At 40.0% G+C, this 17,827-nt stretch overlaps 1 protein-coding gene across 1 annotated transcript in view; it reads left to right on the plus strand.

Moving 5' to 3' along the window:
- The window catches only part of gbe1b (glucan (1,4-alpha-), branching enzyme 1b), a 76,137-nt gene that overhangs the window by 11,081 nt on the left and 47,229 nt on the right, over positions 1–17,827 (plus strand). Inside the window, exons 3-7 of the mRNA XM_055012182.1 lie at positions 1,684–1,799; positions 4,011–4,136; positions 5,169–5,304; positions 8,613–8,703; positions 10,872–11,081. Of these exons, the coding sequence (XP_054868157.1) occupies positions 1,684–1,799; positions 4,011–4,136; positions 5,169–5,304; positions 8,613–8,703; positions 10,872–11,081 (679 nt within the window). The remainder of the gene's footprint in view (positions 1–1,683; positions 1,800–4,010; positions 4,137–5,168; positions 5,305–8,612; positions 8,704–10,871; positions 11,082–17,827) is intronic.

The following is a 17,827-nucleotide window of genomic DNA, read 5'->3' on the forward strand; positions in this document are numbered from 1 at the left end:
TGTGTGCATCTTCCTGTTTCTGCATTGTCTGTTAAGTCTGATCACATATATAATGACTTTTTTTTGTTTAAATGTTGCTGTCCTCATGCCAAGAGTAATATATTACTGGGAAAACACAACAAATGTAATGAGGGAATGTAAAATGGTGTAATAATGAAATGTAATGATAGCTGATGAATTCAACTTAAATGCTATTGACCACAACACAGCATAAACACTTATCTCTATGCTACAGCTGCTCTGAACTAACACCCTGCAGGTAATGATTCTGTTTTACTGATAGTAGTATGTTATTAATACTATTACTTAAACACTAATAGCAATACCCTCAGATTGATACTGCATAGAAGCCCAGAAATGTGTCAATTTGTTTATTGTCCCTGCACATTTTGTGTGCTAGTTAGTTCTGTTCCTGCCATTCCCTTTTTCCATACTTCCCCTATTCCCTTTCCCTTTTTAATTATCTTCCCAGGACCTTGGGCAGCAGCTCAATTCCAACATTCAATTGTGTGAGAGATTACATTTTGACACGGCTCAGTCATATTATTTGATTTCAATTTCATAGTAAATGTGGAAACAGCCCAGCAGCCCTAGTCATGAATGTGGTGCAGGTTGGATGCATAATGCACTGTTTTTTCAGAGGAGTTTAAGCAAAGGAAGATAAGTAAATTGTGAAAAAAATATGACTTGGCCTGCCTGTAAAAAGTGCTGGTGTTGTGCATGGTCACTTCTGGAGCATCTCCTGTGATTCATTTTCTACCCTGCCGTTGTTCTTACTCATGAATAGCAAGCAGATATGGATTACAGGATAGAAACAACATCCTAAATTGACATGCCAAGGTGGTCACTTAATAATAAATGTCTCCTGTTCGAATACGTTCCTGTCAGTCAATGACAATTGGCAATGCGGTATCAGCAGATTATGAATGTGACGCCTCTCTGTTGTTTCCTCCGAGATAAAATTCAATGAGCAGAGAAGTGGTATTTTATCAGTTTTTCTTTTAGATGACTGAGTCCGCTGCTTTACTCACTGTCACAAATGTCACAGGATACAAGTGAAACAGTGCAGAGAAGAAAAACGACAAGAAAGAATTATGTAAGATGTTTTAGAGAGCGAAAGGAAGGGGGGCGAAATTGTACTAAGACAGATTGTAGAAGTCAGAAAAATAAAGTGCTGCTGTGACCACAGGGGGATATTAGAATTGGAACAAAAGCCACAGTGGTGACTATCAGCTGCAAGCTGTTGTTAGCACAAGGCAAAGGGGCAAAACAGCTGCAATAAGGGGGAATGGCAGTGTTAATTGTTTTATTTGTAATTAAAAACGATGGAGAAAAATGGGGTTGGGTGTTGAAATTTCTGACTTTGGTGACTCCTAGTGGTGAATTTAAACACTTAAAATGCCCAAAACTGTGAATTTAACGTCCAGAAATCACAGAATTCCGTGTGAATAAAATAGACACATTACTGTAATGTTTACTATCCCTGCAGGTCTGTGACTGATTCATACCAAAAGAACCAACAAGAGAGATTAATGTCCTGATTTGTGCCTGCTTAGTGATTAGCGCAGCTTTTCTTTATATACGAGTGTCTCTAATCAGGATGTAGCTAATCAGAGTTTATGTTTGTTTTGTGTTGCAAACCAGTGAATCAGATGTGTTTCTATTCTGTCTGTTTACCAATAGATGGCTGGGACAAATTCTCCCACCCTTACACCAAGAAAGACTTCGGCAAATGGGAACTGATTCTTCCACCCAAGCATGACAAGTCTCCAGCTGTGGATCATCACACCAAACTCAAGGTAGAGAACCGAACATCTTCATACTTACTTTCACGCCCTCAGCAGGTGTCATCTTGCCACGGCGGCTCAGGGACTCGTCGCTGTAATGTTTGTGGGAGATTCCCTGTCATGTGTGGTGTCTTATGAACCGAGTGAAAAGCTGGCGTGTCGCCATCAACAACGTGTCACACTCGCAGTGCAGAAGGGAGATTACTGTATGTACACAATCTGCACAGTGGAGAGTAGATCCACCTGAGGAGCCCGGCTGATGGCTTTTATTTCAGCTCCCATCTGTGGCAGGTATCCCTCAGGACGTTGTGCTGTGTTTGTTTGGTGCGAAACACAGCTCACAGTGGGTGTACATGATTGGTTTTAAGCTCTAGTAAATAATTCATCAAGATTAAATGCAAAAGATGCACCTCCCATTATGCATTGTCTCCCAAGCACACAGCGTGGATGAGAAATAACCCAGAAATGAGATGCCAGGCGTGAAGTGGATGGCATCGCTACGGCACTCTCCTTGGGACTGGGTCATCGCTGGCACACTCCTGCGCCCTGGACAGGCTGCCCAGCTCCCATTGTCAGCGGAGGTCAGTCTAAGGACGATAAGAAGCAGATGGAAACGCTGGCACCTGGCCTTTCCTTGTGCACCCCTGCTGCCTGTGAATGGCAGTCTTGCTGTGAGCTCCACTTTAGAATTAGTTCCACAGCACTCCCTCGTGGAAGCACAAGCCTAGCTCCAATCACTCTCATGTAGAGCAGCTTGCCCTTCCGTCCCCTTTGTGCAAGGCCCAATTTGTCTCCATAAACAAGCAGTGTCCTTTTGTGGGTACAGTATTTACAGTGACTTCTTTATGATGCAAGACGGCGGAGGATGAACAGAAGCGAAATCAAACTGGCCTTTTATCTGCACCTAACTTTTTGCATATCGCCCAGCTCTTAGTTGTTTTTCCTGTTCATGCACCTTCCCAGCCTGCCTAGCAGTCTGATTTTACTTTAATGTGCCTAATGCTGGCCAATTTGTCAGAAGGACCACCGCTCTGTCAGGCTTTATGCCAGTCCATTTATCTAACTATCTTTTCCTAATCCTATAAACTGTGAAGCATGTTATAAGGGGAGCCAGGCAGCTAACCCCCAGGTGGCCTGGCCATAATGAAAAAACCCCAGAGGGGAGTCTGGCCAACGGCTCACAGGCAGGTGGCACTGAAACAGTCATTACTTCACAACAGTAGCCAGAATTAGTTGGGTTTTAATGCCCATTTCTGCGGGGGACAAAACAGGGTGGACACATACTGTGGGTAACACTACAAGATCGATTTCTTGGTTGGTTTTTCCAACTCTCACGCTGGCTTTCTCCTTTCTTATTTGACTCATGGAGGCAAAGTAACTTGTCAGATTTCCAAACTATATTTATTTTACCCCCTTCCAATCCTGAATTGCAGACATAATAGATGAGAGGCACAGGATAATGATTTAGATTTCCTGTTTTTCTAAATTGCTCCCTGGCTCAAATCCCTTCTCAAGATGGGCCAGTGAGTAGCTGTGTTAAAACCAATAAAAGAGTTTCACCACTTAGAAAAAATAACACAGGATAATCACGACTGAATCCAGATTTACCGCAACAAGTATTTTGGTCAATACTTCAGCTGTTTTCTTCTCCTCTGCACCATATTATCTCTTCAGTGCTCTTGGAGAGCCCTGTGTAATACTTTTTAAAGCCGCGAGTTTTGCATTGGAGAGCTTCCTGGGCGAGGGGTGGTTTTTGTGTTGACACATTTTGAAAAATGTTTGGTTTAGTGGTTGAACAATCTGCGCCATCTTTCTGTATAATGGATGAGGAGTAACAGCACAGTTTTATGATGTAAGCATTTCATGGCTAGAAGATGTAAATAAATGCTGACTTTAAGTCCGGGGATAGAAACACGCAGCAGCCACAGGGGACCTTTTGAATGCTCTGCTGATTTGTGACCAGACCTCTGAAGCTAGACTGGATTGTTATTTATCTTTTATGCTTATCTTGTATTGAAATTTCACTTTTGCTTTAATATGCATGCTGTTAACCTTCATGCCTCTTTCCTGTAGGGTTTTAATCCAGATTTTCAGTGCCACAGTGTGTATGATGTTGTCCGTGATCCTTTGTCTGGCTGTTAGACGATGTGTGCGTTGCTGCCCTCACAGCTTATGTAAAATGCCCTTGCTATAACATAACACTCATTTGTCTTATTTTCCCAGGTGGTAGTTCACACCAAGGAGGGTGAACGCCTGTACCGGATCTCGCCTTGGGCAAAATATGTGAACAGAGAGGAGAAATCTGTCATCTATGACTGGGTTCACTGGGATCCCCCTCAACCTTACAATGTAAGTTATTATTTTGAATGTTTTATCTAAAAATGCTTTCATGATTTTTTTTCCCCCCTCAAAGTTTGTTTATTTTTTCATCGATTCATTTTCTGTTTTGAAACAGCCTGTACAAAATGCAGAGTGAATTGAATCTGAAAAACAAACACGGAGTGCAAACATGTAGAAAATTCTTTTTTTTAATGTCTGGAAGCATTTTCTGAGTTGTTAGTATTGCGGGAGAATCTTGTTAAATGCAGACAGTGATGATCGGTGTCTTTTAGCACAAGCAAATTTAACAAATGTTGGGAGATGGGAGATGAAAATTGAAATGTAAATTGGCTAGCTAATAAGCTAGTCCTTTTTAAAACGATGACAAGTAATTGGTAAAAGCTTCACTCAGTGCAGCTTTCATGGACTGATGATGTGCCAGTAAAACTATGGCATGTTGAGTTTGCTCAGCTCCTAAAATAGCTTCCCATGTTCTGGTCCTTCCAGCTGAACAAACTGTTTCATTTTAAATCATCCTTGCATCTCATTTGTGAAGCTGTTGTGGCTATTCTTACCGCTGGGGCTCCATTCTGCTGATTTGAGAGGGTCTGAGTCCGTCTCAGTGCTACTTGTTGTGCTTAGCCTGAGAGCGAACAAGCTAAACAATAAGAGGCTGTTAAAGGCCACCTTGCTTTCTTTATTGCTTGTTATTTGGTGCCATTTTAATTAGGGGAGCCCACTTACTGGCAGTATATTTGTTTTATTTACAAGTGGCTCAATCATGCACTTCAAATGGTGGGCTGACGAGGCCTGGTGGGTAGCCATCAAGAAATGTGTGCTATGTATAAAACTAATTCCTCTGTTGTTGTGTAAGAGGGACGCAGTGAATCATAGTTATTTTAATATTAAACACGTGTAGCGCTATTATCGGTCCCTGCGGTAAGATATTGGTGCATGAAACCCGCACTTTGTCTTTGACTTTATGCTTCATGATTTGCTCAATTAGCAGTTTTTAGGGAGAAAAGTGCCAGACTATGTCATGATTTTCCGTCCACTTGACAGCAAGTTCACCCTCGACCAGCAAAGCCTACGAGCCTGAGAATATACGAGGCTCACGTGGGCATCGCTTCACCGGAGGGAAAGATCGCCTCGTACACCAACTTCACAAACAACGTGCTGCCTCGCATAAAAGACTTGGGTAAGACGTGAGAAAACATTACATCCATGATATTATTCTCTTCCTTTTTGCCCTGCCTCTTATGTTGTTGCCTGCTGAAATCTGTTAAAAGTGCACAGCAATCATCTGGCTGTGATCCTCTTCATCTAAGTGTCAGTCAGAGCGTTTTTTGATTCAACTCGAGAGCGTTTTGTGTCTTCTCTTGCCAAGAGCGGAGTGGAAGTGAAGCATTAAGATGGTGGTTGTGTATCTACCCCCATACATGTCAACTCTGTGCCAACTATGGAAAACAATAGTTGAGGGGTTTTTTTTGGTTGCTTTTGCATGTCTGTGGCTGCCAGTGTCTCTGTCAACACTGGTCCATAACGTAGCACACACCATGATGCTGAGAGCCACTGTTGGTCCAGCAGCAGTGTTTTCAGTGGCAGGCCTGTCACACTCCCTCTGCATAAAACCACATCAGCAAGTCAACATCCTGTTTACTGGCGTGACCTAAAGGGATCGCTGACCGTTGGGCAGTGTTTTGTAAAGCGGGCTCCACAGCACAAGTAGCACCACACAGCAGTTTTGGCTCCAAAACTGACAACTTGTTCCCATTTCCGTGATCATGACTCAGGCAGGCCAGTAGAGGAGAAAAAAACAACATTTTCCTGCATCATATTTCATCAGTAAAACAAATAAGTAGACCTACAGGATAAGACCTCACACTTCTTTCATGACAAGTCATCAAAATTAAGATGATTCTAATAAATTGACCTGTTTTTACACATTCTTATGTTCCATTTCTGATGCTGACTCACTTCTGATTAATTCAGTCCTCACAGATTTTGTGTGTCTGGACTGATTGGATGGTCGGCTGTTGCAGATATTCTCAGTTTAATTATACATGACAGTTTAGATATTAAATATTTTAATATGAGTGAGCTTGGATCGGCAAAAGATTTATAATGTCTTTAGGTCAGTAAATGTGCTGCGCTGCCCAGCCTTACTTGTAATTCTGTCAACAGAAGTATGCGATTTTAATGTCCTTCAATTCTGTCGGATGAAACTAAACAGCTATTCATCTAGTGGTTGTGACTGTTAATGCAGCTGTAAAACATTTGATCTAATCATTTGGAAATTAGTTTTTTTTTTTTTTTTAACAAGGAAACAACATATTGATACGTTTTGCATTAATATATTCTGTGGAACTTTGAGAATTTTCCACATTTGCATTTGTTTTATGAGTTTGCATTAGTTTGTCCTACCTCCTTTAACTGAATACATGAAACAAAGATGCTACATTTGGACAAACTGGGCTGTCCGTGAAGGAAATATGCATGGAAATAGGCTAACACTTAAAATACGGGGTTGCTCTACAAGACCCATGTCAAACAGTGACTTAAACCGTGACATAATGGATATTATCTTTTGCTTCTTGTGTGTTTTCATCTGTATACTGGCGCTTGTCTATTATATATTTGTATCACATATTTTTGTCATCTGTGCTGGAACTACAAGTATTTGGTAGCACGTTTGTCCAGAATCCAACGTATTTACTTGCTGTATTAATTTATTTGCATTGTCTCTACTAAATAAACAGACAAAATGAGCGAAATAAAGGACAACAGACAGACAAAGTGAAATAAACAAATTGAAATCATCTTGAAATGAGGTTTTTGTGAAGGAGAAAGAGGTAGATAATGAAACAAAGGAGGGTTACTCTACCTCTGAAATGGTTTGCACATCAAAACAAACCTCAAGACTTGAATTAATTAAATATCTGTACAGCTTTGGCAAAGTTAGCCTGCCTGTTGCTCTACCACAAAATGTATTACTTTCGATTTTACCAGATTTTCCTCTTTGAGAAACTGTTATTCTGATAACAGAAATCAAAATGCAACTTCTTCCCTAAATGCACAATATCATACATTACCTTCTTCCACTCATGACTAAATTTTAGCAGTAAAGGACTGAGTCTATCTTGCTGTTTGAAGCGCAAATTAAAAACAGTTACTCTCAAAAGAAAAAAATCACTTGTTTTTTGCTTGTAAACATTGTCTCATCGCACGTGTGGCTAATTAACTGTGATGTGTTATTAAAACTCAACTTTATAATAACGAGTGATAGTCAAATATGACTTTAATCTCATGGAACTGATCCGTGTCTCCGTTCGACTCTGCTCATGTGTGATGTGGCGTTATTTTGCGTTCAAACACAGCCTGCTGCACTGACGTTATTAAAAGGCACAGATATGACTGGCACGGCAAACCAGGAGAAATGTGATAAATGCTGTTTTCTTGGTCGTGTCATCCTGTTTAGTGGGTAAGGAAACTGCCAGAGTAAATGCTGTCAAAGAATCTACCTGCAGCAGCTGAGGGATTCTGCACAATAGGATTCTCCAGGAGGCTAAACTCCGCGTCTCTAGTGACGGCTGCCTTTGCCTGCCATTTCATTTTCTTGACTGAAAGAGAGTATATAAATATAAAAAAGAGAAACTTCCTCTCACCCCAGTGCTTTGTCACACTCCTTCAGAAGGCAAAGTTTTTTTTTTTCTCTCGCTTTCTCTCTCGCCTGAAAAGATATATATAAATAAATCTGCTCGATACAACAGTGGAAAACCGCAGGGCCTCCCTCTGGAGTGCTCAGTGGCAGTTTAAAAGCCTGTTGTTCTCTTATTCATAGAGGCAGTTTTCGTAGGTCGTTTTGAAATGCTGTACATGACCTCCTGACTCTGATAGCTGGTGTTTCCCTGTTGCCACAGCTTGTCTTTAGGATACTAGAGCTTGTAAGAAAAAGGAAATGCCTGGAGCTCATATATAAAAGCATGACTGACACAGGTCAAACAGTATCAAGTGTTGAAGGTTTTCACATGCTTTGCTACCAAATTAATGTGGACAAACAAATCCCAAAATAGAGTTTTTTCACTAAATATTTTAAAGTATTCTGAAAAGTTTCACATACTGTGCCAAAGCGCACACTTTGTAAGACTTATTTCCATTTTTAACTAATATCTGGGATAAAATCCAAACAGCAGGGATTTATTAAGATGAATCATACAAAAAGAGAAAAGGGGTGAATGATGCTTTCTGAATACATGGGATGTAATGTTCTTATTAACAAAGGAGCAGCAGAATGTCAAGTAACACAGAATACATATGTATGTCTAGCATGTATTTTACAATAATGCATAATTTAGTGGTTTACCCACAGCTATTATCTGAATTATATTTACACCAGTGACACACAATTAGTTCTATAATCTGGCAAGCTTTAAAACATGAAGTGGAGATTAATTTTGAAACATAATAATGCTTTGTTATTCAAAATTTTCTGCTGTCTTCATTCAGGTTACAACTGCATTCAGCTGATGGCAGTCATGGAACACGCCTACTATGCAAGCTTTGGATATCAGATTACGAGTTTCTTTGCTGCTTCCAGGTAAATACTTTTCAATTTCAGATTAAGATATATATATATATATATATATATATATATATATATATATATATATATATATATATATATATATATATATATATATATATATATATATATATATATATATATGTGTGTGTGTGTGTGTGTGTGTATATGTATATGTATATATATGTGTATATATGTGTGTATATATATATGTATGTCTATATATAATTCTTATCATCTGTATCAGGTCAGCAATAGCAGTTTAAATGTTTGAAAATTTTGTAATTACATCACTATATAGAACATTTACAGGAAACAGTGCATACTCATACTAGATGCAATGTGGGAAACAAAAACTGTTACATTTGTTAATTTCACATAACTTAAAGTTAAAATGTGATCATTTAGTTCAGTATTTCCATACTGGACAACATCACTACTTGTCATCTTTAGTCTGCTTTACCCAAAGTTGGTTTGGCCATAGGTGATTTCGAAACAGCTAGGACTGAAATTTTATGGGTTATAACTTTAATTTACACCATTTGTCCTGCTCCATGTGGAATCTGTTGTTTAAAATTAGTTGTGACCTGTTTCAAATGTATTTGGCGTTTATTTGAAGGGGTTGAATAAGTAACTTCACTCTGTCATTGAAAACAAACTGGGTGAGCGGCTTCCTATTCAACTCAGTCACCTCAAATCAAGGTTAGGAAGCCTGACACCAGCAATAATCTCTCTGTAAATACATTTCCTGTTAATCCAGAGAGTGGAGGGGAGTCACAGATAAAGGTGGACTAGTCCGAGTCTTTATCTTCTTTCTGAGATCCTCCTTTCCTTGCTTAGACTAGAGAATATGCCATAAAGTGTAAGGTATATATTGTAATTTCACCCTTGATTGATCTCTCAGTGTCATTTTAAACCTTAGTGGTTGAATACCGGGAAGCGAGGTAATCCTGCCACTATGTGCCCTGTTTTGCAAGGAAGCTGATGGAGTGATAGCTGGAAGGACAGACGGGATGTTATTGGAATGTATGCAGTGATATATGAGTGTGTTTGTATATGGAAATGTGTATGCATACATACAGTTGTGGTTTTCAGAGTGTCCTGTGAGTGTCTTTTTTTCACTGAACCTTCAGATGGTATTAAAGGACTATAGAGAAGTTATAATACAGAATACAAAAAATCTTTGTAAGCCCTCTTGACAGTGTGGTTATACTGGTTGTACTTCAGACAAATGACTGGACAAGGTGACTGCATTATATTGTGTGAAATATTGTACTGCTGAATGGTGCTTTGAATCGCAAGCATTTTACTGAAAATATGAATTCAGTGCATGCGATTGCACTTGCTCTTAAACAGGCCTGTTGTTGCAAGATCCAGCCTCATGGTGAGGTATTAGTGTTTGACTTATAGGTCTTTTTGTAAGGAGAATTGAAATAACACACAAAGTATGTTTTAGATCTTTGGCGGAAAAAAAGAATGTGTGTATACATAAGCCTCTGTTTGTGCATGTAAGCTGATCAGCCATAATATTAAAATGTTTGTTTGTCTCTGTGTAGCCTTGCGATAGATTATTATACAGATAATGGATGGATGGATGGTGCTTGTCAGAGTAGCATCCACAAAATTACCAAGTGTTCTGTTCCCAGCAGAACAAGTCCTCTGTTCTGCTGGGAACAGAGCACTGCAAGGCAATGCTCAATGTTATATGCTTCAACTGTCAGTGGTTTTAATGTTGTGTCTGATCGGTGAGTATTAGCTGTTCTTTAATTAGTGTGATTACGAGGCCCAAATTCCTTCATGTTCTTTTTTAAAGTGTAATTTAAAAAAAACAACTAAATTTAGGGTTAGGGTTTTGTTTGCTGTGGGTGTGTGCTTTGTTTAAAATATTTTTTAGATGGGTTGCATTTGCCAAGATGCAAGGTTTCCCAGGAGAACATTGCACTGTAATAGATGATCACGGCTGAACATGTCACTGGTGGTTTTAATGTTGTGGCTGATCAGTGTGTATTGGCTTTTCTTTAATTAGTGTAATTATGAGGCCCACATACCTTCTTCTACATTTTGAAAAAAACCTAAATATTTCAGGGTACATCAGAGTTAAGTTTCAGCCACAAAACTGAAAATGTGTGGAATGGAACCAGAATGTGGTAAAGTGATTTAAGTGTGTGTGTGTGCATTTGCAGTCGCTATGGTACCCCGGATGAGCTGAAGGAGCTGATCGATGTGGCTCATTCTATGGGCATCGTGGTGCTGCTGGACGTCGTTCACAGTCACGCCTCCAAGAACACGGAGGACGGCCTGAATCACTTCGACGGCTCCAACTCTTGTTACTTTCATTCTCCACCCAGAGGGGAGCACAAACTGTGGGACAGCCGCCTCTTCAACTACTCCAGGTACTGAGATCCACTGTTAGTGAGAAAACCTCATCTTCATATTTGTGTCATTACATCTTTAGCAGGTGATTTTGAAGTTTTTTTTTTTAGTTGTGAGAGCCTTAAAGAGCATGTACTCTGTAATTAAATCAGAATTACTTGCTGGTGTGCAGTAGAAGTGAAAATGTACCTGCTTTACAATTACTTTCATTATTAGTAGCATTTAGCCAGCACAGTGGGACTTCTTTACTTTTTTCTTTGACTTTATGCTGCTATAATTTTAATGTAATTAAATCCAACATCACCTTTTTTTCTGAGCCTTTTTGCGGGATATAAAAGCAAGTCCATTGATTACTGCAGTTTCAGCTCCTCAATTACGCTCCAGCTTGAAGATGAAGAGCTGCATTTAAATGTAACATGTGATATTAAATTCAAGAAATATATTTCAAACCTGCCCCGGCTACATCAGATATATAAATGTTTACATTTGAAAACAAGGTTGATAGATGAGCCCTGTGGACTTTAGGACTTCAGAATTTAAAAATGAAAATGTATAAGCAACATTTTAACAGACTGATAAATGAGGCCAAGTGGGAGCTGACATACCGCTCTTTATATTTTCCCACATTATCTGATATGGAATGATGTGCTGAAGGTCAAAAGCAAGACATGATTGCAAAAAATGACAGATTACATCTATGGGCAAATGGCCATGCAGTCAGGTGCACTGTTAATCTGATATACCTGAGGTGCAGAGTGGGCTATTCATGGTAAATGTAAGCGTCCTCTAATGATCTTTTTTACCTTTTATACATTTGGCCGGGCAGGTGTTGAATTTTAATGCATTATGAATAATAAATTGATACTACAGTGTTGGCAGGATTTGAAAATGCTCATATTTTCAGCTAATCGCAAAAGTGGTGGGAGAAAAAAAAAAACAACAACATAAAAGGCCATAAATCGGCAGGCTGTTTTCCCGTCTCTGCTGGTGCTCAGTTTACACCAAAACTATTGATTGGTGTTATTGTAGGCCCTGTTAATTAGCTGTCTCTCTTGCCTCTGTACCCAGAAAACGATCCCAGCACACATTAAAGAGGAACAGGCACCGTTGAGTCTATCAAATGCCTTTTTGAACTCGCTTTTAATAAGTGTGTGTCAGTGTGTAGCCATTTTCAATACATTATACAAGGCTTAGTGGCAGGCATGGGGGCTATAATAAGAGAACAAGGTTCTTCTTTCATTAGTTATTGAACCCTCCTCATATCAGAAGCACTCATTAGACATGGTGCAGACATATGCCGCGACTGGGAGGTATATGAGGAGTCATTTGTAAAAGCCCAAAGGAGCTCTGCAATGTCATACACAGTTCATTTGTCTTCTTTGCCTCTCACAGGATGTTTGGACATGTCGTTTGTGTCAAGCTTTCTGTTACTCTCTTTGGAAGGAAATGAACCTCAGAGGCTAGATGTGAACCTAGTGTGAAACGCAGGCTGTTTCTAATCAAGCAGCCTCGCTATCAGCCATCACCGTCCGACCATGATGTTCTTATTAGGTTGACAGAAGCTGACTGACAGCCTACAAGCCGCCCAAGCAGACATGCATTGTTCTCGCTGCGGCCCCTTCCTCTTGGCTTCCACTTCTGCATCTTTATCAAAGAGCCCCTCTTTTTTTTTTTTTTATTTTGTTGTTGTATGCATTCCACTTCAGCTTTTCCTCATAAAACATTCAACACAGTCCGGAGAGAATGCTGTTTAGATAGATGCCTGCTATCCAATTTGTTAACTTGAGTTGCCTCTGAGTCAAATGTGTCTGCATTCAGTATTAAGAACGTCTGGCTTTGCAAACATTGGTTCCAGGCTGTAGAAATGCTAGAAGTGGTTTTACGGTTGCTGAATACCAACTTGATGGTATAAAGACTGAGTAGCATTAAAACCATGTAAGGACACATGCACCCGCTGGATTTTTCAGCATTTCTTTCCAAAAAAAAAAAAGTTTGTATTTCTGCTTATTCAGTTGAATTAATACTATAAAAAAATATTTGAAGCACTTGCATTGCAGCACTGGATATACATTTGAGGCATACATTCCTGTTTTTCAAGGATATCGATGTAGCTCGTTCCCCACTATGTGATTTGAATGCACCTTTGTTGAAGCTTCATTGGACAAAAACATGACACATCTTTGCTGGAGCCTTTTGCTAGAAACTTAAAGTTGCAAACGTCCTTGAAACATTATATTTAATCACTCTCAGGATGTAGAGTTTATGTGAATGTACTCAGCACTCATCTGCTCTCGGTGTGATGAGCAGAATCTAACTAAAGAATATCTGCACTAGTCACTGGTCACTGTTTCCTTCAAAAACCTTTTCAAAGACGCCAAAGTCACCTTGACACGGTGACCGGGTGAATGGAGCCTGTGGTTCGGGACGTAGGGGGGCTGGCAGACAGAGAAGCCAAGCCTTTTTGCAGATCAGGGATTTCAAAAGTGAGCAGTGAGAGTTCTGAGGAGCTTGATGTGGGCTTGTTCTGTAATCCCCCCACCTCTCGCAGGATCATTTGCATCCATTTTACATCAATCTTTGTGTGAATTCTTAAGATATGAAAAATAGGCCCAGGGCCAGGCTTTTGAAAATGCTTTTTAACTCTTCTCCATGTTCTCGTGCTGAGAGATCGGTCCTGTGTTTGAGGACCGAGATTATTCTATATGTGTGTGTTTTTGTTCTGTTCAAATATTTGTTAATGATGTTTGATTTGGGGAAGTATATTGGTGTTTCTGTGAATCGTTCTGTGTCTCTGTGCTCCTAAATCCTAAATAATGGGGACAATAGATGGCTTATAGACATTTAGTAAACGAGATTAGCACTGCTTGGATTTTAAGTGTATTCTGCAATATTAGAGCCCGAGTAAGGTAAAATAAAACAACTTAGGTTATTTAATGTATGATCTAAATAACTGATCAATATATGTTTTTAATCCATGGAACCCCAACTCTTAGGCAATAAAAGCAGCCACATAAGAAATGATGCAATTTTCTCTTAAGGATGATTTTTGACACTGTGAAATCAGTTTTCAGTTGTTGCCAGCTAAACATGCTTTAAATTGTGAAATTCTAGCAGAACCATACACAAGGGAAGACATGTGGGGAAGCAAAGAATCACCCTGCCGATAAATGGCATGCTTTTATTTTAAAGTACCAGAGCAGAAACCATCACAGAAGAAACAGAATCTCTGTCTCCCCCCTGAAGAATTCATGTTTTTACATATTTGGACCAGCTTTGGCTGACAGTTAGGACCTGGGCACCATCTGATCAATCAATAAACTCACACTTGAAAAATCAGCTCAGTCCAAATTCAGTCATTTTAGTATTTAGCACCCATGAGTTTTTTTTCCCCCTCTGCCCCATCAAGTCACACAGCAAGTGGAAAAGCAGTTTTTTCCCCTCTGGTGAGCTTCAGCTAATGAGCTCAGCTTAGCTGTAGGTGTGCATGGTGGCTTGTTGGAGCAGCCTGCAGTGCTTCCACTAGGTGCTGGATGGAGCCAGTGGGTAGGAACATAGCAGCTCTGCACCTTCATGCCCATAAGCTCCTTAAAAGTATCTGAAAAATAGGGGGGAAAAATTCACGGCAGTAATATGTGCAAAGAGTTTTCTTTCATCAATCAGGGGTTGTTTTTTTGTGCGATCAAAATGAATAATGTAGCTCTTAAAACCCCATTTTTTATAAAAGTGCAGTTTGTAGATTGAAGAGACATTTGACAGTTTGAAAGACACTGTAAGTGTTAACATCATGCAAATCAAGTTATAGTAGTCATTTGCTCTGTTAGAATTGCACTTTTCTGTGATGCTGAGACAGGGTTATTTTCTCCGTATTAAAAGGTTGCAAAGCTTCGCAATATGACCATTTCATTTACAGCTGCACTGAGCTACACTTTTGTAATGTCTCTGCATCCCATACTAACTATTGCTAAATAACTGGTGTGTGCTGCAGCTCATGTCCTGTTATGTTTGACTTCACCAACCCTAGGTGCTGTTTATTCCCTGAGCAAAGCCTACACGGCTGCACCTTCCCTCAAGGCTGGCTGCTGTTTGACAGCTAACTGGCTATGTAACTGTGTTTTTTGAGGGGAGAAATGCCAGTAATTTACATGGTTTCTTTGTCAGAATGGTCACACTTTTTGAATAACTTAAGTGATTATTCATAGGAACATGCACCTTCTGAATATCCTGCCACTACAAAAATGTGGTCCACTGGAAAAAACTCCAAAGGGGTAGAATTGGCTTGACAGACTGCATTGATTCCTGAAAGACAGTACAAAGTGATACTAATTACAGGTTGCTAAACATACAAACAGTCTCTCAGGCAGCGGAATATCCCTCTCAGAATGCCAAGCAAGAGCAGCTAGTTGCCAGGCAGCATAAAGAATGCCAGACAAACGGCAGATATCTAACACAAAGCACCGCAATACAGGGACAGTCTGTCAGGCCTCTAGATGAGAGTTTACTCAGCACGGCAGCCAGTATTACCAGACGGCTGGAAGAGCTGCTAACAATGTGGTACAAAGTATAAAGATGTATTTTTTTGCAGTCCAGCACACAGAGCGTATTTGCATTTCAAGACACGCACAGAGCTTGGCTAATTGAACTGTGTTTTACTGGACTGCGGCTTATTTGATGAAAGGATACGTGCAAATATGACTAAAATTCTACTTTTAGTCTCAGTAGTAGTCGTATCCTCCAGGCATTGAGTTTTTGCTGCGTTTGTTGAACGTATACAAAAGATGAATGAAAAATTTAATGACTGAACAAATAAATCAAGCTTCAACCAAAGAAGTGTGAATTTATTGCCGTTGACACACCTGCCAATGTCTCTGTCCTGCGCCAGCTTCAGGGATTGTAGAAAAGCTTTGAAATGCGTTAAATGAGGCACCTCATTTGTCCTTTTTGGTCCAACAAATGCACGCCATCCATCAGGCTGTCTGGTGTCGTCGTTTCGGCGTCACACTTCTTGTGGAATGACCTGTCAGCTTCTTAAATTTATTTGGTCTTATCTGTAGCTTACCTGTGATGTTGTGGAAACAGGGACTTAAATCTTTCTCTCTGCCATTATGACAAGTTGCCGTGACCCCTTATGCAAAATTGACTTGTGGAAACACAGCATGTTTTGATATCTGCTTGGCTCCAAGCAGAACCTAAATATGGCTCGCAGTTATGGTCAGCTCGAGGAGGAAGTGAGCTCTGATGAGGAGCAACCAAACATGAAGCTGGCGCGGAAGAAAAAGTCTGTTTTTGTCTGAATTGACTTGTGGTGACTTTTGTAGCGGTGTGCGCTCGCAGGTAGAACAGCGACACACATGATGGATTACCTTATCTTACTCTACAAGCAGCAATATTAGAGCTTTACTCTGTTAGTGCTCCCTAACCAGGTTTCGCTGTCATTGCAGAGCTTTAGTATGAGGCCAGCGTAATATGCAATTTGCTTTTGTATTAACACTGCAGACCGAGTGATAACTTCATTGAACTGCATAGGTAAGCTGTGTATTGCATCGGGTACAGAGATCTAACTTTCTCACTGTAATTGGACTTGATGATGAATGGCATTGTGGGTCCTAATGTGGCAGTATGGTTTCATCTTGGGCCTCTGGCTCTCACTGGCTATTATCTCCATCCCATGAGGATACATTGTGTCTGAGCCTTTGTTGGCTCTGCGCAGTGGAGTGGAGGACCTAATCTATTTATCACAGGGTCTGCGTGACCACCCAGCCAGGCTGCTATATCGGATCATACCAGGCTCCCTTGTGCTCTTCCTCTAGGGAAGGAGGAAGCGCCGATGTAACATGCAGCTTCACACCTGTCAAACAGCGCTGGTGTCGGTCATCCCTGAGGAACCGAGCACAGAAGGGAGTGCATTTAAATGTAGTTTGTGTCATGGCTTTCTTGGCCAACAGAATCTGGGATTTTGTCTTATGCCGTAGAGGATGTAATCCTCAGCATTAAGCGTTCAAGGCATGAATCTTTGGTACGAGAATGTGTTATTTAGAACAAAAGTTGTCTTGTATTCGGGTGGAATTTTTCAGTTTGAGATGTTACTGAAGTGTTGTTGAAGCGTGAATCTGGGTCTCCTCACTGCTTGGCCAGTTTTTTGACGTGATAAAATTGCATCATTCAGGCAAAAAATATTGAACTGCCCCTCAGTGTGGCATTTGCGCTGGAAAAAATAAAAATCAGTCTGTAACTTTTGTAATTTAGGATATTAATCAGGCTAGTAAACCATTACTGTAGATATAATTAATGCATTACATGAATGCATTAATTAATTGAAATTACTAAGAATTTAGCCTTGCAATTTATTTTTTCAGGTTATGTGGTTCACTCATCCAAAAAAGTACATGAACCTCTAACACAGATAAAATGCCATCGCAGTGGTGGAGGAGCTTCTTCAGTAGCTTCTTATATGGGCCTGCAGTGCTGCCAGCCATTTCACGAATAACATGCTATTTCAGAAGAAGCTTAGTGTGAAGCTCAGGAACTGAAATGATATTTTGTGAAATGTCTGCTTGGATAAAAAAAAGTCACCAAAGTACTTCAAAGACATACGATGGATACTAATTTATCACAAAAATAGGAAAAAAAAATTAGGTTCCTGTGTATTGTAATATACAGCAACACATCATTACAACCATTGTTGGAGCCGAGTACACAGAGAACATCTGAGTTGAGGATTCCAGGCTAAGCAGAGGCAGCGGTTCACATTTAATCAGTGTCATGAATG

Source organism: Amphiprion ocellaris, chromosome 7, assembly GCF_022539595.1.
Source record: "Amphiprion ocellaris isolate individual 3 ecotype Okinawa chromosome 7, ASM2253959v1, whole genome shotgun sequence".
In the NCBI taxonomy this organism is placed as follows: Eukaryota; Metazoa; Chordata; class Actinopteri; family Pomacentridae; genus Amphiprion; species Amphiprion ocellaris.